The sequence below is a fragment of the Alexandromys fortis genome, unplaced genomic scaffold (assembly GCF_014885135.2).
Source record: "Alexandromys fortis isolate MF-2015 unplaced genomic scaffold, M_Fortis_MF-2015_v1.1 scaffold_111, whole genome shotgun sequence".
Lineage (NCBI taxonomy): Eukaryota > Metazoa > Chordata > Mammalia > Rodentia > Cricetidae > Alexandromys > Alexandromys fortis.
The window spans coordinates 222,603-246,524 of record NW_026067996.1 but is presented as its reverse complement, the minus strand read 5'-3'; the positions used below and the strand labels follow the sequence as shown (position 1 = coordinate 246,524).

The 23,922-nt window shown below is 50.0% G+C and overlaps 2 protein-coding genes across 6 annotated transcripts in view; one reads left to right on the top strand and one right to left on the bottom strand.

The window, feature by feature from the left end:
• Nucleotides 1-14,350, top strand: part of Cfap100 (cilia and flagella associated protein 100) — a 23,790-nt gene extending 9,440 nt beyond the window's left edge. The window contains exons 3-17 of one of the 2 annotated variants that reach the window (XM_050160326.1): nt 1,246-1,323; nt 2,696-2,796; nt 4,150-4,342; nt 5,184-5,251; nt 5,333-5,496; nt 5,735-5,815; nt 6,178-6,359; nt 6,685-6,720; nt 6,801-6,924; nt 8,497-8,545; nt 8,650-8,801; nt 11,061-11,196; nt 11,913-12,118; nt 12,656-12,749; nt 14,127-14,350. In XM_050160326.1, coding sequence (XP_050016283.1) covers nt 1,246-1,323; nt 2,696-2,796; nt 4,150-4,342; nt 5,184-5,251; nt 5,333-5,496; nt 5,735-5,815; nt 6,178-6,359; nt 6,685-6,720; nt 6,801-6,924; nt 8,497-8,545; nt 8,650-8,801; nt 11,061-11,196; nt 11,913-12,118; nt 12,656-12,749; nt 14,127-14,240 — 1,778 coding nt within the window. In that variant the 3' untranslated portion in view covers nt 14,241-14,350. Of the gene's footprint in view, nt 1-1,245; nt 1,324-2,695; nt 2,797-4,149; nt 4,343-5,183; nt 5,252-5,332; nt 5,497-5,734; nt 5,816-6,177; nt 6,360-6,684; nt 6,721-6,797; nt 6,925-8,496; nt 8,546-8,649; nt 8,802-11,060; nt 11,197-11,912; nt 12,119-12,655; nt 12,750-14,126 lie in introns of both variants that reach the window. The other variant, XM_050160325.1, reaches the window with a different exon arrangement.
• Nucleotides 14,351-14,628: 278 nt separating this feature from the next.
• Nucleotides 14,629-23,922, bottom strand: part of Zxdc (ZXD family zinc finger C) — a 33,349-nt gene continuing 24,055 nt past the window's right edge. Inside the window, exons 8-10 of one of the 4 annotated variants that reach the window (XM_050160263.1) lie at nt 19,490-19,659; nt 17,183-17,284; nt 14,629-16,070 (exon numbers count right to left, since the gene is read on the bottom strand). In XM_050160263.1, coding sequence (XP_050016220.1) covers nt 15,984-16,070; nt 17,183-17,284; nt 19,490-19,659 — 359 coding nt within the window. In that variant the 3' untranslated portion in view covers nt 14,629-15,983. The other 3 variants (XM_050160264.1, XM_050160265.1, XM_050160266.1) reach the window with 3 other exon arrangements.

Genomic DNA, 23,922 nt, shown 5'->3' with positions numbered 1-23,922 from the left:
ACAATGGCACGGGGTTTTGATCCTACTTCGTGTTCCGGCTTGGTGGGAGCCTAGCCAGTTTGGATGTTCACCTTCCTAGACATGGATGGAGGGGGGAGGACCTTGGACTTTCCACAGGGCAGGGAAGCCTGACTGCTCTTTGGACTGGAGAGGGAAGGGGAGAGGAGTGGGGGGAGGGGAAGAAGGGTGGGAGGAGGGGGAGGGAAATGGGAGGCTGGGAGGAGGCGGAAACTTTTTTTTCCTTTTCTCAATAAAAAAAAAGAATGAAGATTTGAAGTACAGTTTTGACTTTGGTTTGCTTTGTTGTGTTTGTGTTTAGCGTTTAGCTTTTAGTATCTTCTAATTTTTATGACGGGATAATCAAATGTTACTACAGGAAAACTTCCCATAGACTCTAGGAAGTAGTCAGGAGGGAGCTCTGGGGAACACAGGATAGCTCACCCCTCATCTGCCCCATCCTTTGCTACGGTGAAACTGTACTCAGTCCTGTAGTATCCCAGGCTTCAGATTGAGTGTTCCTGTGCTCAGACACATTGCTGGGCCTCCAGGGCTCTGCTTATCCTTACCCTTCTACCTGGGACCATTCAGGCCTGACTTCCTCCATCCCAGGGCACTGGGGATCACAGTCATTCCTGACTTACCCTCACAGCTCAGTTCTACTCTCTTCTGGTTCCCCTGGCAGGGTTTGGGGCTCCAGGACACTGGAATTCTAGTTGTCTTGGGAGGGGCCTGCAAGGCCCTTTGCTGTGGGTGTCAGGTGACAAGGTCAGTAAAGCAGCTGGACCCCAATGCCTGAATCACCTGAAGAAAGATATGAACCAGCCTCAGGGAACTTGGCCCTTCACCTTAGGTTTCTTGTAACAAGGCCAGGTTAGCAAACCCTTTCCAGGTGGGAGGGGGTGGGGCTTCCCAAGGAATGTGATATTGACATTTCCATTCCGCCATGGGAGGAGTCAGTGGCACGTTGCTTACAGGGAGCTATCAAGGGGGTTGAGGGAAGGGAAGACATGAAGCAGCTGCCTCCTGCCGGTTTTCAGGGAAGGGATGCTCATGGCTTCATACAGTCTTACTTCTCAGCAAAGCCAGCATCTGCATCTCACTTGTAGACCTGGAGGCTCAGAAAGGTGGCTAAGCTGGCGCCCTGAGCATCTGGAATCCAGTACCACTACCCTCGCTGTGTGTTCACAGCTCTCAGGGCCAGGGCACCATTGCTGTGGCTCTCACGTTGCTTTTGTGTCTCGCCAGAAAGCACCCTGGAGTTCATGAACAACAGCTCCTCTTCCTTCATTGAAGATAAAAAGAAACCTCGAAAGAAAAGCAAAGGTAGTTTCCCCAGCAGGGTAGGTGAGGCAAAGCCTGATCCCTTTTCTAGGGTGTGACAGGTTGGCCTCCAGGGTGCAGGGTGGAGTGGGGTGCATGGCCCTTTCCTAGGGTGCGTCAGGTTGGTTTCCAAGGTGCAGAGCAGAGGGGGGTGTTAATCTTCCTGTTAGGCAAAACTCAACAGAAACGTGAGGGTTGGCAGTGGAGTAATCAGTGGGAAATGAGTCAGATCTGAGGTTCAAAACCCGAGAAGGCATCCGGGTGACCAGGCCCTAAGTCTTTCTGTCTCACCAGAATTTTCAAATACAAGATTGTCTCATGGTCATGGGAGGGCTGATATGCACAACCGTGTCTGACTCAAGGCAGGAAGAAAGGAACCCAAAAAGAGAAAACTCCCAGCCCTTGTTTTCTATTGCTGACAAAATGCGCCCCTTCCCTCAAAAGCAACTAGGGAGAAAGGGCTTTTCTTAGCTCCCAGCTCCAGGTCACAGTCCCTCATAGTAGGGGAGCCAAGGCAGCGGGAACTGAAAACTGCCAGCCAAGAGCAGCCGGGAGTCAATGCAGGCTTACAAGCCTGGAGTGCATCTTCTCCACTCTTGTTCAGTCCAGGTCCCAAACCCAAGGAATGGTACTGCCCATGACAGGCTGAGTCTTCCCACATCATTAATTGATTCACTACAAACACGACGCTCTCATTACTCAGCCTCAGATGGATCGGGCCATCCCAGTGGTCCCGTTGAACAGCTCTGGCTCACATTCCATTGACCAAAACTCCGTGTGGCCCTAAGTGTGGCTGCAGAGGTCTTTGAAAGCAGACACACCCTTGCTCTCTCCCAGAGCTCCTTAACAGTCTGTACTACACCAGTACTCCTCTCGCCTTCCACAGCTGTCCTGGACTTTCACACTGATGGGGACCCGGGGACCCCTGGAACTCACACTAGGGTCTGAATCAGCGTAGAGGAGAAAGACATGACCAGCATGAGTCCCAGCTTGGGGCCTGCTTCTGGTTCCCTGGATGGATTTCTGCCCATCTCTCTGGGGCCTCCAGGAGTTGGCCTGGCCTGTACCCCACTTGCCCTACCCATAGGAAACCTGTTCAGTTCCATCACTTTTGGCCAGAGGCTCTGGCTTCCTTTCTCTGGGAATGGAGCCTTGCTGGGATTTTCACACCAGGCCAGAGGCAGGTGGGTGAGACACATGCCAGGCAGGAGACCAGCTCCCCTAAGATAAACCACAGAGGCAAGTTTACGGGGCTTAAGGACCCAGGAGAAGATACTGGTGTGGCTGGATTGAAGAACACTCAGTGGTGCTGTATTCCATGAGGAGTAGAAAGTCACGAGGACCCTGAGACATGAGCTATTTTTTCCTTCTCCAGGGCATGTGACTATAGCTGACCCCTCAAGTAACCCTTTCCATATGTCAGGGGATGTGGATTTCTTCTTGTTCAGAGAGCAGGAGCGGAATAAAGCCATTGCAGTAAGTATCTGGGCCTGGGTCAGCCTCTTCTGAGAAGCTTCCCTGCGCTCTGTTCCTCCTGTCTCAGGTAAATGCTTTCCATCCTCAACTCACTCAGTCCAGAGCACTCGCTTTCCCTAAGAAGTCAAGTGCAGACCCTGCTTGGCTCTCCCACCTTGTCTGACTGGGCCTCAGTCAGGTGGCTCCCCTCTGCTCTCTACTTCTCCTGCTTTCCCTGTGTGGAATGCCATTCTCACCCAGCATTCTTCATGTCCTTCAAGGCCTGTCTCACATCTTACCACAGGTCCTCTCCCCTGCTTGGAATCCCACAGGGAGTGCCCGAACACCCCCCCCATCTTACCTGCATCCCAGCTTGTTGCCTCTTGTTTTAGTCATGTGACCTGGATCCAGGGCAGTCCTGCATCCCACAGGCCCAAAACAGAACAGCAGACAAGCCCAGACAATGCAGTCCATCTACTGTACCCCTCCTTCACCTACTGCACCCCTCCCCCACCTGCTGCACCCCTCTTTCACCTGCCACACCCCTTCTCCTGTTGCATCCCCTCTAACTGCTGCACCCCTCCCCCACCTGTTGCACCCTTCCTCGCCTGCTGCATCCCTCCCCCACCTGCTGCACCCCTCCTCCACTTACTCCCCTCCTCACCGAGTACCACACCCTTGTACCCAGCTGAGATTCTTCAGGATTATCAGATAATGGATTGTGGCAACTGGTGGGTCCCAGCAGAAAACAGACTGATGCTGAGAATCTTTCTGAATGGGGAGACTTCATTGCAAAGCCTACAATGCTAGATAGCACTTAGGCTTGAGAGCTGCTATAGACAGGGAGTGTCTATAGATAGATCATGAGAGCTCCCTGTGGGTAGCACACAGGAGCAGGGCAGTGGAGCCAGCCAGTAAGCTTCCAGTGAGCTGACAGGACATCCTGCAGAGGGAATTACTAGCCATTTGGAAACAGGTTTAAGTTCCCTAAACCTTTTATCAGTTTTAGCAATTCTTGGCCTCAGTTAAAGGGGACTTTGGGTGAAGGGACAGGTGATCATCTCTTAGCCATGCCATGCTATTTGTTATTTGGCTGCACACTGAACTTGCACCTGTGTTTGGTATAGCTGCCTCTTCCCGGTCCCATCCTCAGGTGGTCATTGTCCTGTTCAACCCTAGAGGGTGTGTGCAAGAGCCCACAGCCTCTCTAAGAGCACCAACAACAGAGTGCTCAGTACAGGTGTATGTGTGAGTGTGTGCTTGTCTCCCTATGTGTGGACCCCTTCAGCCTCTGGCATTAGAGACATGCATCTGGCACTGGAGACATGCATTTGACAAGACCCTGGATCCATTGACTGCCTGTCACCCCCACAGGAACGTGAACAAAAGAAGATACTGAGGGTGCACCAGAAGATGACGTATGCATCCAAGGTGTCCGCCAAGCACACTAGCCTGCGCCGGGAGCTGCAGCTAGAAGAGGAGATGGAGGACCAGGAGCTGATGGCTGAGGCCCGGCAGCTGCACTCTTTCCGCAACAACACTGCCTGGAAGCTGGCCATGACCCAAGGTCATGTGCAGCTTGTGCAGGAGCAGGAATATGGGATGATTAAGAAAGGCCCTCTCTCTGTGTGTCTGACACCACATACCTTGGAGAGCTCTGTCTTGCTGGGCCACAGTTCTAGGACACGCTGATCACACAGAGACTGCATGGTCTGCACCAGTAGAGCAAGCTCCTCTTGTAGAGGCTTAGGCCCACCCAACAACCAGCCAATCACAGGCAATGGGCAGTTCAGCTACAGTGAGGAGGTCATAACTGAAATTTGCCTTCCAGGTCTTGGTCATCTTGGTCACACTGCAGCATTTGATAGGTCATGGCCACCACTGGACTCCTCTCTCTATGCCAACCTCATGAGTTGTGAGGGTCCTATCATAAGAGAGGCCCAAGGCAGATAGTCACCAACCATGTAGAGCCTAGCAGTCACCTCTCAGCATCCCAGGGGACAACTTCCTGGAGCCCCCTTGGTATCAGAACCCACAGTGATGTTCAAGTTATATTTATGCCCACCTGTATTCTCTAAGTCATCCATATATCTATACATTGTGGACTCAATATGCATTCTATGTGGACAGTTGTTTGTAGTGACAAAGGAATTCTGTTTAACTATAGTGCAAATATGATTCTCTTCCATATACTGATCCATTGGTTGAATCCAAGGAAGCACCACACAGATGTGGGAGGTTGGCTATATGCTGAGGGAGCCTTTTCTCCCCTTTTTTCAGCCCCATCATACTGTAACACCCTGGGTAGGCAGCAGGACCCCAGCTTCCTCTGCGGATTGTCTTAGGTACCTAATTCCAGCCTGGGCTCCAGCCTCTCTCCCCTACTCACCTTCTGGGTCTTGTTGCAGATAAGAATGTGGAGCCTGAATCATTGAATGACTATATGCAACAGAAGCGAAACATGTTCCTCCTCCAGGTGGGAATGGCTATATCCAGCTGAGGGTCTGTAGCTTGGCTCTGGCTCACCCAGGTACCTTCATGCTCTAATGGTTCACAGTATGCCTTGGCAATGAAGCGAAACGAAATCCAGCGGCTAGAAATGCTGGCAACCCGGGAGGAGAGGAGGCTGGAGAGAGCTGAGAAGTTCCTGGAGAAGGATGCAAACTTGTTTGATGAGTTCCTCAGGGAGAATGACCGCAGCTCAGTGCAAGCCATGAGACTGTGAGCCTTCAGGTCCTTGTGACCTTGCCAGTGAAAACCACACCCAAACCAGTTCTACTCCTATCTTACCTGGACCTGAACCTTGAGCCCTAGCCAGGCCCTGATTTCAACCTATGGTCATTACCCCTAGCTACACCCCTATCTCCCCACCTGACTTGTGCCCGAGGCCAAGGCAATGGCTTCATCCATTCCTGATTGATCTTTAATGATCCATTAAATTGGCCTCCTGGTTCCCCAGGGCTGAGAAAGAGACCAAGATCAAGGTGGAGAAGATCATTGAGATCCGGGAACTCACAGGCCAGATCATGGCCATCAAAAGGTAGAGTACAGGGGGCACCTTTCTCTCTCACTTCACTGGACTCAAGGGTTACCTAGGACCACAAAGGCCTCTCAAGCACTCAAACTCTGTGGGAAGCTGTGGCCTGTTTTATGGGTGTTGATGATGCTGAGACTCAGTGGCTCTCCTGAGGCCACACCATCAGGACACAGGACCATTGTGGTCCAGGCTGAGAGCAGCAGCCTTTATTCCCATGGAATAAGACCCTGTAGGTCACAGAGGGTCACAACTTAGGAAATCCTGGCTGTTCTGACTCCTGCAGGGCAGGGTCCCTTCCCAGCTGCTTCTAGCTAGGACTTGGTGGCAGACACTGCCTAACTTTCTGCATTTCTCTCTGAGCCTAGTGAAATCTCCAAATTCGAAGATACTTTGCAGCATTACAAGATCTACAAGGATTTCCTGTACAAGCTGTCACCCAAGGAGTGGTTAGAAGAGCAGAAGATGAAGCGCCAAGCTCTTAAAAAGGCCAAGGAGCCTGGGGAGTTCACCAAGGAGAGCAGCATGGCCACCTTATTAGGGGAAAAAGGTAGGGCAAGGAGAAGGGTGCCCCCCCAAGGGTGGATCCTGGTAGTGGTTTAGAGAACCTTTACCCAGCTTGAAGGAACCCTGTATATATGGGACCTCATCTGGTACTTTCTTTCATGACTGGCTCCACACATAGGAGTACCTACTTTGAACACCCAAAGAGCTCACAGTTCAAGCCTTCCCACAGGGACATGGGCTTTCCAGTCAAACCAAGGGCTCTCTTCCCAAGCATTTCTCTGCTTCTTCTCCTGGACTGGGAGCCTGAATTACCATGGAAAGTCTGGGTCCAGCAATGGTCTGATGGGGTTTTCATTTGCTTCCTGTAGCGTCTGGCAAAAGCAAGACAGCCTTGCTGTGGAAAGGTATGACTGCCCCAGTCCAGAAGGGACACACACCTCATGCCAAGGGCACATACAAACCTCCCCCCCCTTCTCCCCAGAAGTTCAGAGCTTGAAGAAATCCCCAAAGCTTACACGGTCTGGGCATGCCCCATCCAGCAGTCAGAGCCTCCCGCAGGTTGGCCAGATCAGCCAACCCAGCCTGTATAGTGAGCTGGACTCCAGACTGTGAGTGGTCTCCAGGGGCTGGGGGGAAGCAAAGGCCATTAAAGGAGACAGCCAGCATGGCAGGGTCACAGGGGAGGGGCAAGACATTTTATGTGACTATTGGGGAGGATGAGGAGAGGGAAACCAGCTGAAGGTCACCCCATAAGGCTGCCCCAGGTATCTGGGGTGACTGAGGTAGTCAGTAGCCCTAATGACAGCACAGTAAAGAAGAGTGGAGTGGCTGTTCCTCAATGAAAGACACGTGCCGGGGCAGGGCAGCTTTTCCTGTCTGTTGGCTATCCCAGAAGGCTCAGCAAGGCCCCATATTTCAGAGTCCCAGAATATTGGATGCACAGTAAAAGCCTTGCAGTTTGCAATGTAGTCTTGAGCCTGAGCCTAGGATCTGAGCCGAGGTGGTTCCAGGCAACATTATTGGTGGTGTATGGTGTAACAGCATGCACAGTGAAAAGTGCATGTGTGTACTCAGAACCAAGTCTGCAGTGAATGCACAATGCAACATGGGTGAGTGCTGTCCAAAACACCCCAGATTAATTATACTTCCTTTGTTTGACTTTTAATTATTTATGGTCGTTGCATGTTAGGAGACCTTTCACTGTTGCCCAGTTTTTCCCCTCACATTTAACTACATAACTCCCCATGAGATTGGGACCCACAGTTTGAGAAGCTGGGAACTGGCGGGGTGGTGGTGGTGTCCGCCTTTAATCCCAGCACTCAGGAGGCAGTCAGGTGGGTTCTTAGTTTGAGGCCAGCCTGGTCTATAGTATGTGTTCCAGGACATCCAGGGCTACACAGAAAACCCTGTCTCAAAAAAGAAAACAAAACAAAAAGCGGGGAGCTAGGTGAACACAACTGGATGGATTGTGAACTGCACAAGGTCACAATCGGGAGGACCATATCCCTTTGGCGGTGGATTCAAAGCAGCGGGGCACAGCAGTCTCCTGAAGCTCCTTGAGTCAGTGACTGAGCTGAGCTACGCACCTGTGTATCTCCGTCTCTACCTCGCATCCCTGGGCACCTGTCCCCCAGATAACACACCTGTAGCTCCTGGGCACAGTCCAGTTGGAGTGGGTGGGGATCACTGGGAAGGGCTGGAAAGCACGTGGACGTGGCGTCCATGCAGTGTGGTGGCAAAGCAGCCTCTGCATCCCTGTGAGCTGTCTCAGGACAGTCCCTGCCCTGTGTGGTGCTGCTTGCAGTCAGCTGGGAAGAGCTTGGTATGCCCAATGGCTATGAGTGAGGCAGGTAACCAGACCCAATCCAGGTGGCCTCAGAGGGGCACTCAAAACAAATGGTAAGTAGGAAGGTATGTACAATGTAAGTGAGGGTAAAGAAAGTATAGATCAGGGCAGAGTAAGCTAGTGGACCAAGAGAAGGTAGTCTTCTAACTGGGGACTCATGACTGAGTTTTGAGTGTTTCTTGACTGTGGGACCTCGATGGGGGCTGGTGCAGTATGGGGGAAGGGAGAGGTAGGGAACAGGTTCCATTCATGTCTTTAGTCCTTTGACCCCCCCCCCCTTGCCACTTGTGGCCTAGACTGGTCCAGGAGCTCTGATCCCACTGTCTGTCCTCAGGTCAAGCCCTACTGTGCCATCACAAGACGACACTGACAGCGATGGGGAGGTCTGTGGCAGGGCTCTCTCCCCTCTTGCACCCCCAATCAAGTACTCTACACTGCTCCACCAGGCCCCATCCTATACAGCACCCTCTCTGCCTACCCCTCACAGGAGCTGGCACTGTACTTCACTGAGCCCCAACAGCTCTTGGATGTCTTCACACAGTTAGAGGAACAGAACCTGTCCCTGATTCAGAACACACAGGAGATGGAGGAGGCCCTGGATGATCTGAACGTCACTCTGAAAAACACCCAGATCCGCATGTAGGTCACCATGCTGCCCCCTTGCCACTCCTGCCCCCATTGCACGATCAGCTGTCCCTTCCTTGTACAGGGTCTGGGTAGATACCACGACCTTGGAGCCCCCTTCAGTCAGAAGGCAGCATTGTGGACCTCCCATTCAGCCCTTCTGCCATTAACCCAGGCCCTGGGAAGCCAGCCTTGCCATGTGGAAGGCCACCATACCCTAGGGCCCTCAGGCAGGCATGGTTTGGAAGGGACCAGAAGCTGGCCTTCAAGACACTTCAGCTATGGGGATGTATCAGAGGTCCTCACACCACACCTCTGGCCCCAAGATGTGAGGAAAGAAAGACTTGCCTTGCTAGGGACCTGCAGCATTTGGGTGGGCACCAAGCAGCAGAGGTACAGCTGTTGGGAAGGCTCTGGAGTCATCCTGGGATGAGTGGAGCCTGGGAAGACAGGTCTGTCAAAGTCTGTCTCGAACAGTAAGGGACCAGGGCAATGGAAAGACCCTAGAGAAACCCAAGGTCCTAGATGTAGTCAACAAGGCAGCAGGGGAGGCAGGAGCTGGTCTCACTCCCACCCGGAGCTCACTGGATGCTCAGACTCATAATCCCTGCTACAGGGTGTGGCCACCAGTCACCCCATCCCAGTTTCCTCCTCTGCTCATTCCAGAGCCCAAGGGGACTGAGTAGGGAAGGTTGGGCTGGGGTACTGGGTGAGGGTGTTGTTCAGGCTCATCCACCAAGGTCCTAAACTCTGAGCAAATTTTCTGGGTGGGCCCAAGACCTGCAAGGGTCAGGCTGGGCCTCTTCACGGGAACTTATGCTGGATGGCAGCAATGGCAGAAAGACTGACACATTGGCTAGCAGGAAATGCACGTGCTAGGCAGAAGACATGGTGAGTGACATCAGCTGAGAGGCAAGGCAGGAAAGCAGTGTGTGTCCCAGGCGTCTGCTGGGTACAGGGAGCACCCAGCCACCCAGGGGCCCAGCAAAGGCAGCTCAGGCAACAGAAGCAGCTAGGGCATAGGCCTCGACCCAGTTGAGACTTCAATGTCCAGACAGGGAGCCATGTTCCTCAAAACTCACCTTACTGGTCCAGTATGGCTGCCTCCAGAATAAAGTGGAACTACCAGCTGTTAGGCAAAACTGCTTTCTGGAACCCTGGCAGGGGCTGGAGGCACAAGGAGATACTCTGGAGAGAGGCCAGGAACCTCTCAGAATCCCAGAGGACCTGCTTTCCCTCAACACAGCCATCCACACTGCCAGCAGGACACTGGTGACAGACAGCAGTTATCCCTAGGAACACCTACATGTGGTTTCCCAGTCACTGCCCATGAACTCAATCACCCTTTCTTACGGGGAAAAAATCATAAAACAACTTTGGAGAAAGAGAAAAACAAAGAAATTGAATGGATAGTAATTTAGCAAAAGAGCCTTAGATCCAGCTGGGTTAATAGATAATTCTACAAAACATTCAAGGGTTTAAGGGAATGGAGTACCTGTGCTTGATTCTCTCTCTCTCTCTCTCTCTCTCTCTCTCTCTCTCTCTCTCTCTCTCTCTCTCTCTCTCTCCACGAAGCATGCCTGCTTATTTACAAGGTCACATGCATGGAAGAAACTGTACAACCTCAGGTGTTGGTCATTGGCAAGCCCCAGGCAGTGAGAGACCTGTCTTAAAACACACACACACACACACACACACACACACACACACACACACACACACACACAGAGAGAGAGAGAGAGAGAGAGAGAGAGAGAGAGATATGAGAGAGAGGAGAGAGCATACATTCACACATTTAAGGGAGAAATGACAACACTCCTCAACCATCTCCAAAAGACAGAAGAGGAGGGAGCACTCCTAGTCTCCTATTGAGACCAGCATGGCCTTAATGCCAAGCCAGACACAGACAGCTCAGGAGAGAGGGGTCCAGAACAGGGTGTTTTATCACTGTGGCTACAAAGACCTCAAGAAGATGAAAACAAGTTGAATCCCAACAAGTGTGTAAAACGACACCATGGTTCACAAATTAGGAACAGAAAAGGAAGGAATTTCAATTCAGTAAACATCACATAATTCTACAAGCTAATGCTGTTAAGGGCAAGAGATTAGTGGCTTTTCCACTAACATCAGGTGCAAAGGGTGGGTAACTCCTCTTTCTGCACTCCTGGGGACAGAGCCTCCACTCTTCTACACCTATGGCCTCAGGACAGAGCTCTGCCTACTAGGTCATGCCTAGTGGGAGCCAGGTGCTGAGGAAACTGTCTGACCCTGCAGGGACAGGGAGGTCAACCTGCTGAAGCAGTGGATCACCACCATGATGATATCAATCTCCAAGGAGGAGGAGTCAGCAGCAGAGCTGCAGCTCAAAGCCCGCGTTTTCCACTTCGGGGAGTATAAGGGTGACCAGCAGGTAGGGACAGGAGTCTCAGAGCAGGGCCCAGGCCCAGCACCTCAGGCCCTGCTCACTCCCTAAGCTCTGTGTGCTTGGTGTGGCATGCGCCTCAGGGGTCTGCTCACCTACTCCCTCAGCTGCCTGCACTGCTTCCCAGACTCTGGATAGCAGGGACAAGGGCGGGCCAGGAGCTTAGCACACTAGTACAGAAATATCATTTATTCACTCAGGTGTTAGCTCTTTCCAGGACTGCCCAGTGCCTTGTGTGGCAGATGCCAGCTCAGGGACCTGACTCCTGCCTGGTCAAGAGCTACTGGGCAATGGCTATGGCCAGGCCTGACTAAGCCTTTTTGTCTGCTGCTGCTCAACAATACCCACTCAATACCCACATAGCAGCTGCTACCTGCTTTCTCAATGTGAGACAGGCTCAAGAGGGGTGAGCTCATCTACCCTGGGCCTTGCATGGCTCCCTGGAACAGGGACTGGGCCTCAATGGGCTTGCTGAAGAAGCTGGAGGAAGGGCTGGTATATGAGATGAGTCAGAGCATGACCACAGGAGCACTAGAGCTATTCTGGCTAAGAAAAGCAGGTACCATTGCTCCACCCCACTCTCTGAGCCCACACTGTGGGTGTTCCATCCTGGCTGGCAAGCAATGACTGCTGGTGTAGGCAGGCTATCATTGAGGGTGAATGGGGCCTGCAGCCATGCCACACCGCTGGCTGACTGTCCCCAGGACAAGCTGCTGGAGAGCCTGAACCACAAGGTGCTGGATGTGTATCGGAAGTGTGTGGGCATGCAGCAGGAGGCCAACCTGGGCACAGTGCAGATGCTGACTGTGGTGGAGCACCAGCTGGATGAGCTGCTAGAGAATCTGGAGAGAGTGCCCCAGGCTAAGATTGAGCAGGCTGAGAAGGCCAAGGAGAGGGAGCGGCGCATGAGGTGAGCCACTGTACCCAAACCTCTATGACTGCAGCTCTGGCTTGGGTGCAGGACTCTCGTCAGCATCCACCCTTGTGTGTTTCTTGACCAGAGAGACAGGCTCAGGTCTCTGTGATGTGAGGCCAGGCCTCTGTGGGTTCCAGAGGGCAGGGGTCATGGGACACAACTATCTGCAAAGTCTGTCTGTCTCTCCTAAGCATGAGGCCATCTCCTCTGGGGTCCCAGCACCTTAAGACTAATGTCCTAGCTAGGTGCCAAGGTGTAGGATTGTGGGCACAGGGACTGAAGACAAAGATGTGGATCTAGGGAAAGGTGCTTTTGGGGGGTTGTGGTCTAAACCTTAGGTCACTCTCAAGTATTCCATTTACACTCCCTATCTGCCTTTGCCTGCAAGCTTTGGCTGATTTGTCTACGAATGACAGGAAGGGCAGAGGGGGTGTTTTCTACATATGGGAAGGCATGGACTGACCTGGAGTCTGAGTGGGAAAAGGGGTTCCTCCTAGGCCCGGGTCCCTGTAAGCCACCTCTTGTCTCCAGGCTTCGTGAAGAGAAGGTCAGGATTCAGAAGGAGCTGCAGGAGGAGCGGTTGCAGAGGGCTCGAGCCAGGGCCCAAGCTGAAATAAAAAAGAAGGTGAGAGGTGGCTCCAGGGCCACTCTAGAGTGTACCTCCTAGGCTCTCCAGCCTGAGCTCCCGGGCTACCCTGAAGGCAAATTACTTCCCTGAAGAAAGACAGGTGCTTGCAGTGCCAAACTGGAGTAGAACAGTCTCCTAAGCCAGGCACTTCTAGTGCCCTGTCCTAGGGCTGTTCTCACCAGGACCAATCTCCCAGATGTGCTATTCACACAGCCCCTGCCAGGTGCAGATGCTCAGCCACAGAACTCCCATGAACACCCAGTCTCCGGGTCCTGTTGCTCTGTCCACCCCACAGACAGACCCCAGGTCAAAGAACTGCTTGTTGTTAGGCCTGTGTCTTTGGGGTCTGATGCCCTTGTCCCACAGAAAAAGAACTGTGGCATCCTTGTGTCTTTTCGATGTGTCAGTAGAAAGTCTGGCCCTGAAAGCAGGCCTGGAGCCAAGCATGGTCCCTGAGATACAGGGGAGCTGGTGGGCGTCTATGAAACATGGCTGCCCATTTTATTGCTTGGAAAGATGGACACCATTAATAATAAGATAGTACAAAACATCCCAGTGTTTAGTTCATAAAGAAAGCTGAACACACAATTCCCTTCAGAAGATGCAGCTCATTAGGAGAAAGGGCATCCCGGCCATGATCAGGACTCAGATGGCAGGGAGAGCATTAGACAGAAAACAGGACAATATATGGAGGTCTAAACCTAACAGGGCCTTAGCAGGAAGGGGAGGCTTTTCCTTCCTGGAGAGAAGCTTTATTAAGAGAAGGGTTTGGGGGCAGAGGGGAAGAGAGAGAGAACATATGCTGCCACGCGAGGGATGACAGGGCAGAGGAACCCCTTCAGAAAGCAGCCTTTAGAGAACCTCCCCAAGCAAATCCAAGAACAAAGGAGATAGCTAAGTTTTGGGAGGCTGGCACACAGATTCATATCACATGATTCAGTTCAACATGTATGTGACAAAGAGCATGGAGGAGTTACGTATTGGTTAGGACCATCGGTCAGGGGCTATTGTTGGACATAGGACAGACAGCTTAACTCAGAAAGAGCTGAAGGTTATGAGATTGGGCCTTTTAAGAGGGATTACTGTCTTTACAGGCCGACCTCTAATGTGTTCTGTCACATTGCAGGGTCTCCTGTGGAAGCCCTGAGCTAGGAAATACTTTAACTCTTGCCCTTCAGAAAGTGTGCTCTGTGGAGCTGGCATGGTGACTGCTAGGCTGACCCACATTCCAGGTCCCGTTAGCCACTGCCACCCTTGAGTGGCTGGTCTGCATGACCAGGCTTTGCTGGCCCCTTCCTGAACCCTATGGCAGGGCGCGTGGACAGCACGGCATCTACAGGCAGCTCAGGCTCACCATGTTTCTTGCCCCTGCAGAGAGGCAGGAGATTGGTAAACCGCTCCCATCCACCAGTCATCAAAACAAAGGAGGTGTCTGAGCACGTAATAATGGACAAGGACAAGGAGGAGATGCTCTTCTTCTTCACTTAGCAGCAGAGCTGGCCGAAGGCTCAGGAAGAGGTCAGTAGTTACTGAAGGCAGGGACTGCGAGCCGGAGGGACTAACTCCACCTCATGCTCTCCTGTCAGCCTCCTTACTCAAAGGAAATAAAATCATGTCTCTCAGGAGTCTGAGTGACCTGTTGAAGGAAGCCTCTTGGAACCCCTCTTTTGTTATTTCACCCAAAATGTGTTCGAGGGACAGAACACTATCCTGGTTCTCATCAGAGGTAGCTGCTTGGAGAAAAGCTCAAAACCTGTCCCCCAGGAGGGCAGGGTGTTGTTTGCTCTTGGAGACAAAAGAACTGGTGGCCAGCTGGGCAGAAGGGGCAAGAATCTCAACATCATGCACATACCTTCAATGAAACCAGAGCAAAACCTTTGGTACATGACACACAAACACTTTTATTCATTTGTACTAAGAGTTGGGTGCGTGGCAGCAAGAAGCTCCAGTGCTCAGAACATGACAGCCCATTCTGTCACTTGGCAGACACACCCTGGGGGCTGTGGGAGAAGGAAGCTTCTCTGTGAGGTGGGCTCTGGAGGCAGGTGACAGTGGTACCAGGCTGCCCATGGAGTGGGGAGGGCCCTGATGACAGGTGGGCAAGTCCAGTCCCTACACTTGGGCCTGTGATGCAGGAGAGACCTGTGGAAAGAAGTCTTCCCAAGTAGGATTCACAATCCTACTTGAGTAGGGAGCAGCACCTAGGTAGATGGCACCACAGAGCCATCCAGAGAAGACTCATGCCCAAACTCAGGGCCCTCCCCAAATCCAAGAAACAAAGCAACTCAGATGGGGCAGAACCAAAACAGTATCTGAATAAGTACACACTCCAAAGGCCCAAGGAAAATGCATTTCTGTGTGACCCTGTATCCAGTCTTCACTAACAAATAAATATGTGCAAGGCAACCATCTCCCCTGGGAAGACAGAATCACTGTGAAGACACAGAAGGCCAAGGTCACATAATATCCTTATCTTCAACCTCAACCAAAAAACACACCTATCATTCCAGCCCTACACATTAACATACAGCATTCAGAACATCACTGTAGAGACTGAAGACAAGTTACTATTTACCAAGAATTCCAAATACAGAGTTTAGAAAAATGACTTTAAAGTCTGAGTCTAGAAAGAGGGTTTATTAGCAGGCCATCCCAATTGCCTTTCAGACTAGCTGCCTGTGCAACCTGCCTCAGCCTGAATTTGGCTTCACCATGGCATACAATGTAGTGAGACCAATACACCCACCAAGACCATCCTAGTAGGTGAGAAGCAGTCTGTCACACAAGATCTCAGAAAAGAACCAAATTTCTAGATGTCTCGGGCAAAATGTTAACACACTACAATAGAAGGCTCTGTCCAGACTTAGTGCAGAGATGTACCTGAGCAGGGAGCCATGCTCCACCCACTTACTGCAGGAATCTTTTAATATAACAAGTGCTACCCAGCTCAGGCCCATAGGGACCTGGGAAAGGCTGGAATGCAAACACATGGCATGGACACGGTGTCTGTCTCACCGTGGGCAACCTGTGGAGGCAGTTTCAAAGAGTATAGCCCATAACTGGCTCTTGCTGGACCAGAATGAAAGCACTATCCATGCATGTACCCCAAAGTCTCAAATTATCAGGCTGAACTGCTGAGCAGAAGTCACATGAGAGCTCCCGGTCCACACCACAATCATCTGAGGTCTGGAAACACATCCTGGAACATGTTCTTGTTTGCTCAGGTTGCTGTCACTGAAGGTCCTGCAGGTTGATAGTGCTTCCTGGTGCCTGCACACTTTCCAGCCCAGCAGACCCTCCGGGTGATGGAAGCACTTCCTGCAAAACCAAGCAGAAAAGTGAAGAGGGGTGGGGTAGGAAGAGAAGGGAAAGGCACAGGAAAGACTTATCCCATACTTTGTCCCTTCAAAGAACATTCTTTTAACCCCAGCACAAGGCAGAGACAAGCATCTCTGTGAGTTCCAGGCCAGCTAGTCAGGGCTACATAGTGAGACCCTGCCTCAAAAACAAAACAAAACCAAACCCAAAATACTCAAAACAACAACAACAACAAAATGTGAACTCAGAACCATTATGCTTTCCCAGATTTTTTTTCTAGGCTTACTGATGGGTCCATATATATTCAAGCACCCATGTACATTCCTGTAAAACAAAACAAAAACTAAAAAATCGAGATAATATCTGCTTATAGCCCGCAGGCAGTAGGAGGCCTGTGCAGAGGGATGGCCATGGGTGGTACCCATCACTTTCCTGCTAGAATCCAGCACTCACTCCTACTTTGGTCTTGTAGGCTCCAAGCTACTTCCCTCCTTTATTGCCTCTTGTTTTCTTCCCCACTACCCCATATCTTCTTCCTTCCTTTTCTGTGCTTTTTAGAGACAAATTCTTGCTCTGTGGCTCAAGTGGCTTCAAATGTGCAGTTCTCCAACCCTTGTCTCCTGGTTAATGGGTATCACCTATGTCTATCACGTCTGGCTCAGATTTCCTTTCTTTAGGGATAGTGTTCTGAGGGGCTTAGAACAGTACAAATGACATTTCTGAGGAAGGTCGGCAGCCTGAAAAGTGACTTTCATTCAGACCTAGAGTTGCACTGGTGGCTGCCCACTCTCAGCTTAACCACCCACCTACTTAGCACAGCTAGTGAATGTATTTAGGTGCATCTCACTCATGGGAAAGTTAGAACTGGAGTGTGCAGTTTCACCTGTTCCACAAACAGATACTGCATTGTCAACCAAGCCTTATTTGAAGCTGTGACCCCATCTTTTCAAAAAAAAGTTCAAGGTGGCTGGACTTGACCAGAACCCAATGCATTTCCAGGGCAAGTCTATGGCAGCTGCTAACCCACGCTATAGCCTCTTGACATGGGAAACCTGTCCATCCTGGGATGGATGCATTCTACTGATAAGAGCAAGAACTGTAGGCACCCAGACCTGGAGGATGTAGACAGGCAGATCCACGGTGAAGTAGGGGTGGAAGGCAGAGCGCTGCGGGCTGAGGGCCAGTGGCAAGCCTCCTTCACCTGAGGGGTCATCCTGGGGAGGCAACATCAAGAACTATCACACACTGGTAATCAGCAAGCAGAAGCACTGGTCCCTCCATTGCTCTCACTTTGAATCCAGTCCAAAGTTCAGTTTAGTCTGGAATCGTCTGCTGCCTGACTCCCTATGTTTATTATTTATTTCAACACTTAAAAACTGTCCCCTGCCCCAACAGTACCGCTCCTCCTATAGTGTATTAAATAAATTCTGTGTGGACGCCCTGGTACTTTCTCAAGCCCACGGGAAGGCCTTCTCTCTGTTCCCATCTTACCTATGGGCCAAACAGAGGCCTGAAAGCAGACGCCCCAAGATGAGGCTGCCAGGTCTCCAGAAGCAAGTCAAGAAAGAGTGGTTTTGCCTTCTCATATGCACATTTAATTGTTGTGCTGTGGGCTGCATTCCTGCCACCCGGCTCCTGGCCGCCTGGCTAGCTTATGCCCCGAAATAACAACACACAAACTGTATTCTTTTAAACACTGCTTGGCCCATTAGCTCTAGCCCTTACTGGCTAATTCTCATATCCCGATCAACCCATCTCTAATAATCTTTGTAGCACCAGTCTTACCGGGAAAGATTTAGCATGTCTGACCTGGCAGCTTGTTTCATCGCGTCTGCCCTGGGGAGCGGCATGGCGTCTCTGACCTTACTTTCCTTTTTTTCCAGCATTTTATTTTGTCTACTCCATCCACCTAAAGGCTGGCCTATCAAATGGGCCAAGGCAGTTTCTTTATTAGCCATTGACCTTTCTCCATCATTTAATTACAGCTTCCTACCACCCCAAAACTGAGCACTCTGTTCTTAAGCACTCCATCCTCCCACTTCCCCAAGGACCTTCTAAGTGCCATTTCCATCTCTGACAACAAAACTGAAGCTGAGGGCCAATTAGCTGTCAAAAGACAGGTGAAAGAGTTATACCCAGGCACACACACTTTCCAGAGGGCTCGTTTTCTGCCTGTGGTGGCACTTTTCTTACAACCTCTTCACCCTATACCCCGAGCCCTGGGAGCGCCTTCTGCAAACTGACCTGCACACTGCTGCTATACTACTTTGGGACAAGCCTCCCACTCTTTTCGCTGTCCCTATCTCTAGGAGTCCTTGATCTCTCCCACAGTTCCAAGCTGTTCTACCATTGGGTCATACTAGGAGGGAGGAGCATGATTTTCAGCTCATTTCTCTACACAAGTCCAAGTCTCTGCCCACTAAACCCTCACATGCTTCTTTTTTGGTCTAGAACCCTTTCATTGCCTCTTTCCCCAGGCCACTCTTTGCCACCCATCCCCCTGTAGGCTCTTTACAGCCTCCTACCCCTGGTCCCACCTCTTTCCTTCATGGTTCTCTCCCAGATGGACCTTGCCTGTCTCTAAGCTCTCCAAAGTAACAGGAACAGCTCCACCCTCAGTCTCTGACAACTAGATTTGCACTGGACTACTGGAGTTTCATCTACAACTCTAAGTGGTGTGCTCCATGAAGGTGTGTGCGATTGAGTTAGAATATAGCCAGATCTCTCAGCTTCCAAACCTCTTCCTTCCCCATTCTACCTCCTCAGAGGTCATCCTGGTAGTGCAGGTATGTATGGGGCTGCTGCGTGACTTGGCAGTGAGCTCCCATAGATGGCTGTCAAATAAAGGTCTGTTGAGCCCCCAAAGAGGTGACTGAGCCCTATCTTCAGTGACCAACGAGAAAGCAGAAAAATCAAAAAGGCCCTACCACTTTCACATGAAAGCCTGTACCAGCTGCTCTGCAGGCAGTGGTGTCCAGAAGCATGGCCAGAGCAGTCTAAAGAGTTTATAGGAGAGTCTGGGTAGAGGTGGGGCAACATGAATACAAGCAGCTGTGAGGCTTATATATGGCCAGCTTGGGCATTCTCAGATGCCTCCAGTCTGCATAAAATGGTCCCAAGCAGACCTTGGCAAGACAGAGGCACAAGCAATTACACCTCCAAGAGATGTGGGGTAGATGGACCAGGTTGAGGGGACTAGACACAGGGTAATACAGTGCCACAAACCTGATACGTCAGTCCTAACAAAGGCAAGGGCTTGCACAGATGCAGTGAGACAGGCTGGGAAGAAGAGAGAGGCTGGGATTATTAAGATGGCTGGGACAGGACACAGGACCTGGAGCAGTTTACTGAAAGGACAGCGGCCACCCCTCCACCATCCTTCCCCTGCAGACCTCAGCATTCACGTGGGTGGTTCCTACCTGCAGAACAGGGATCTGGACACATTGTAGACCAGCTGCAGGGGCTGGTGCTGGCAGATTTCCATTGGGTACCATGAGGTTTCCACAGAAACAGCTGTGCTGACCTGAGTGGACATGAGGATGGTTGGCCATGCCGTCTTTCATTTTCCCATGAGCAGTCTGAGATGTTCCTAAAACCAAGCAGATAAAAACAGCACATCTAACAATGCTTCCCTGGCTGGTCTCTGGCCCTGACTGAGGATTTTTGAGGAAGAAGCTTCATGGTTCCCATCATCCATACAGTTTCACTGACTTGAACATTGTTCCAAAGGAATTTTCATGAGGCAAGAGGTAAACAGACAAACCCACCAGATTTTAATGGAAAACTTACCAAACCTATAATAATTATTTTGCCTGACAGAACCTGAATCTAGGTGCTCCTTCTCTGAAGGCCATGTCCCTAAACTCCCACAGCTCCTGGAAGGTAGAAAACTCAAAAGCTTTTGCACTCTGACACAAAGGTGTGCCATGGAAGCTGGTTTTGCCACCCAGCAGGCCTTCTAGTTGCAGCAAGACTTGTTTCTTTTTCTTTTTTAAACATGGAGGTTGGGCAGTGGTGGCAAGCCTTTAATCTTAGCAATTGGGAGACAGAGGCAGGCAGATCTCTGTAAGTTTGAGGCCAGCCTGGTAAACAAAGTGAGTTCCAGCACAGCTAGAGTTGTTACACAGAGAAACCATAGCTTGAAAAACCAAACCAAACCAAACCAAACTAAAAAAATCCATAGCCCTCGTCAAGGCACACAACTCCTACGGACCTGCTTACCTCACTCCTGAAGGTCACCAGCACCTTGTGGTGTCCTGAGTGTGTTGTACTCATGTTTGTGGCTGGTATGATACCTGGGACTTCCCTTTGCTTTTCTCACAGCCTGCTTTCTTGGGCGAGGTGAGGGCGCTAAGGAACAATTTCTTTTTCTTTTTTTTTTTTAGGGTGGTAATATTCTTTTTTTTAATCACTCCCATTTGGTCTTATACAGGATTGACTGGGACATTAGCCAAAGGAAATGAAGAAATTGATAAAATATTAATAGAAAATATTTTATACATTTCAGAATTTAATAAAAACATCATGTTAATAGTAAAAAGGCTTAAAGTAAAAATTTTCTATTACCTGGCGATAGCTAAAGAAAGTGTAAAAAGTTATCCTACTTGTTCTTTTTAATATAATTTTTTGAGCTCACCAAGGCCAGCTGGACTGCGACTGAAACAGCATGGGATAAAACCGGACTCTCTGAATATGGCGGACAATGAGGGCTGCTGAGAAGCCAAGGTCAATGGCACTGGGTTTTGATCCTATTTCATGTTCTGGCTTTGTGGGAGCCTAGCCAGTTTGGATGTTCACCTTCCTAGACCAGGATGGAGCGGGGAGGACTTTGAACTTTCCACAGGGCAGGGAACCCTGACTGCCCTTCAGACTGGAGAGGGAGGGGGAGAGGAGTGGGAGGAGGGGGAGACGAAAGGGAGGAGGGGGAGGGAAAGGGAGGCGGGGAGGAGGCGGAAATTTTTTTTTTCAAGGAACAATTTCTTAGAGTGCAAATATTGACTAGGTTGATGGACCAGGTGAGGAGAGCCCATGTTGTAAGCAGAGACTAAGCTCTCCTCATTGCAGGAAGAGTGGTTCCACTACAGTTTCAACTCATCTGCCAGAGTCTCTGCCAAAATCCCGGGTTTATGCAGTTTTCCTACCTAAGTGCTCCCTCTGTTCATAGCAGATCAGGGTTGGGATTGAGTCTGTCAAAGCAAGAAGCTTCCAGTCACTGCTTCTTGAACATCTATACTATCTTACTCAGCTCTAGAACTATACACACATGAACTTTTATGCTTTTAAATTTCGTATTAACCCAGCATGCTTCTCTAGCATAAAAATAAGGACATAGCTAGTGTGTGCCATGTGTGTGTGTGTGTGTGTGTGTGTGTGTGTGTGTGTGTGTATTCTACACTGCATGTCCTAAGGTTTGCCTGGCTGTTTTTCAGTGTAGCTGTTGCAAGGATAAGAGTGTAAGGAATTCATGTTTCCAGAATATTCAATCCCAGTCATGCTGGACACCCACCTTGTTAAGCCAGGTGCTCACAGTGGTTTATCCTTTCCTTTGCCAACCTATATGACTTCCTATTTATCCTTCCCAGTGAACTTAAAACTGACAGGTGAATTATTAACTATTTGGTTGTTAGAATTTGAGTTTTTTTAAAAAAGAAAATGAGCAAAATAAGCCAATAATATGACTTGAAAGTTTTCTGCCAAAAATTTGGCAGACCTTACCCTGCCTGTCCTTGTCACTTGTGGCCCTGGAATGGCTTATTTTTGTTTTGTCATTACCATCTACTTTTCTCCACTATCTTCTTTCCTGTTCAACAGAAAAGCAATGAGCTGAGTGACCCATCATAGTGCCACTCTTTCCCACAGGTCTCTTTAGAGTATTCATAATTTGTGCTGAGGCCTTTCCAAGATCAATGATATCATCATGATAAGCTATCACTATGTTCCTCTTCACCAACCTCTGTAAACCTCCCATCAGAGAGTCAAATACTGCCACGAAGTTGTTTTGATGTCTTTCCTAGATTCTCAGGGAATTGTCTTTGGCTGCTCTCTAATAAAAATGGTGATGGCTTCCCAGCACTAGGGAGTCAGAGGCAGGTAGAGCTCTGTGAGTTCAAGGCCAGCCTGGTCTACAAGAGCTAGTTCCAGGACAGACTACAAAAGCTACAGAGAAACCCTGTTTCAAACAAACAAACAAACAAACAAACTGGCGATGGCCACTATTCTTAGGGGGACATCTTGGGCTCTCAGTTAATTAAGGCCTGAAAGACTGTGACAGTTACTGATTGATTGTAGAGACACCATGGTTTTCCGTTCTTTGACATGGCCAACAATGCTGGCAGGCTGCCTAACTAACCAGGAGCCCCTTGAAGCTCTAGGCAAGCCTTACCCACTCCTTACAGTCCACTTCAACCGAGGGAGGGCAGACATAGCACATGGCCAATGGGTTTGGGTAATCCTGGGACCAGTCTGCCTTAGATTCTAGTCCTGGTATTGATCCTCATTAGCTATTACTGCTTCATGCTCCAAGATCCTCATCCAGAAATGGAGATAACAGGACATATACCTTTCAGAGTTTTAGAGAGGACTAGGGTTGGCTAATAGACACAATACAATGACTCAGAACCAGGTCAGGTGCACAGAAAACCTTAGATACGACAACTCTGTCAGGTTTTAATATGAAGGGTATTTTATACATACACTAAATATAACTATTTGAAATGTGTTCCATGGCTAGTGATCTGTGTATGTTTTATTACTCATTTAGCAAATATTATCTACATCTTCATCATGTGATACTTCCCCCAGAGCTCCCAATGGATGGCTCTTAAACCTATCATCAAAATGCAGTGGTAGGTGACGGTGCTTCATACCACTAGACCCAGCATTTAAGATAGGATAGTTTGGGACCAGCCTGGGCTACATAATGAGTCCCTTTACAGTATACCCTGCTCCCACCACCCCAGCAGTATGGAGACAACAATGGTGACAAGGACAGAAGACTTTCAGCCTTAGAGATTACTACCCGGGCTCCCCTGGTAGCACCTGGAACCTGATCCTGAGATCAGAGAGATGAGGCTCAGGTGGGAGGGAACCAGACAGGCTGCTGTTGTGTGTCAGGAAATATCTCCCTTGTCTGTCTCTTTGTACTGTTCCTCTTCTAGACTCTGGTGACACCATTTTTCTTGGTCCCTTCTCTTTGGTAGGGGGTAGTCCCTTACTGCTACGGTCACTCTAGATGTTTGCCTCTCAATGACTAGCGCCACTGTGCTCAAGTGGCTGTCTGCAATGATGCCTTTAGTCGTGGTCAGGAGAATGAAAGAGCTCAGGCTCAGAACAGAGATGACCAGAGCCCACCCAAGATCATTTACAGACACAGCCTGTAGAGAGCAACCATTTAACAGTCCTCAAAGGCCAGTGCCTGAAAGAGCTTTACCAAACTTAACACACAGAGAAGAGAGGCTAGGCATAGCTGGAGCAGAGGCACCTGGCTAACAGACAAACCATGTTGTGACAATGTAAAGTCTATACTCCACTTTGGTTCCCCAAAGCCACCTCAACTATAGGCCTGCATGTTCTAGGTGTGTGTGTGTGTGTGTGTGTGTGTGTGTGTGTGTGTGTGTGTGTGGCCCATAAGGCGGGCCAAAGCTCCTGCAGCTAAATGACATTCCCATGAAATCCAAACCCAACTAGTGCTTTGCACTTAAACTTCCATGGAATTTTACAGATGTCATTAAATTCGCTCATAGAAAGAGAAGTGACAGCAATGTGACTCCTGGGCTGACCGCAAACCTCTTCCTTCAAGGAGTCCCTTCTTCATTCATGATGGCAGCCAAAGGAAACCTGTGATACACATGGC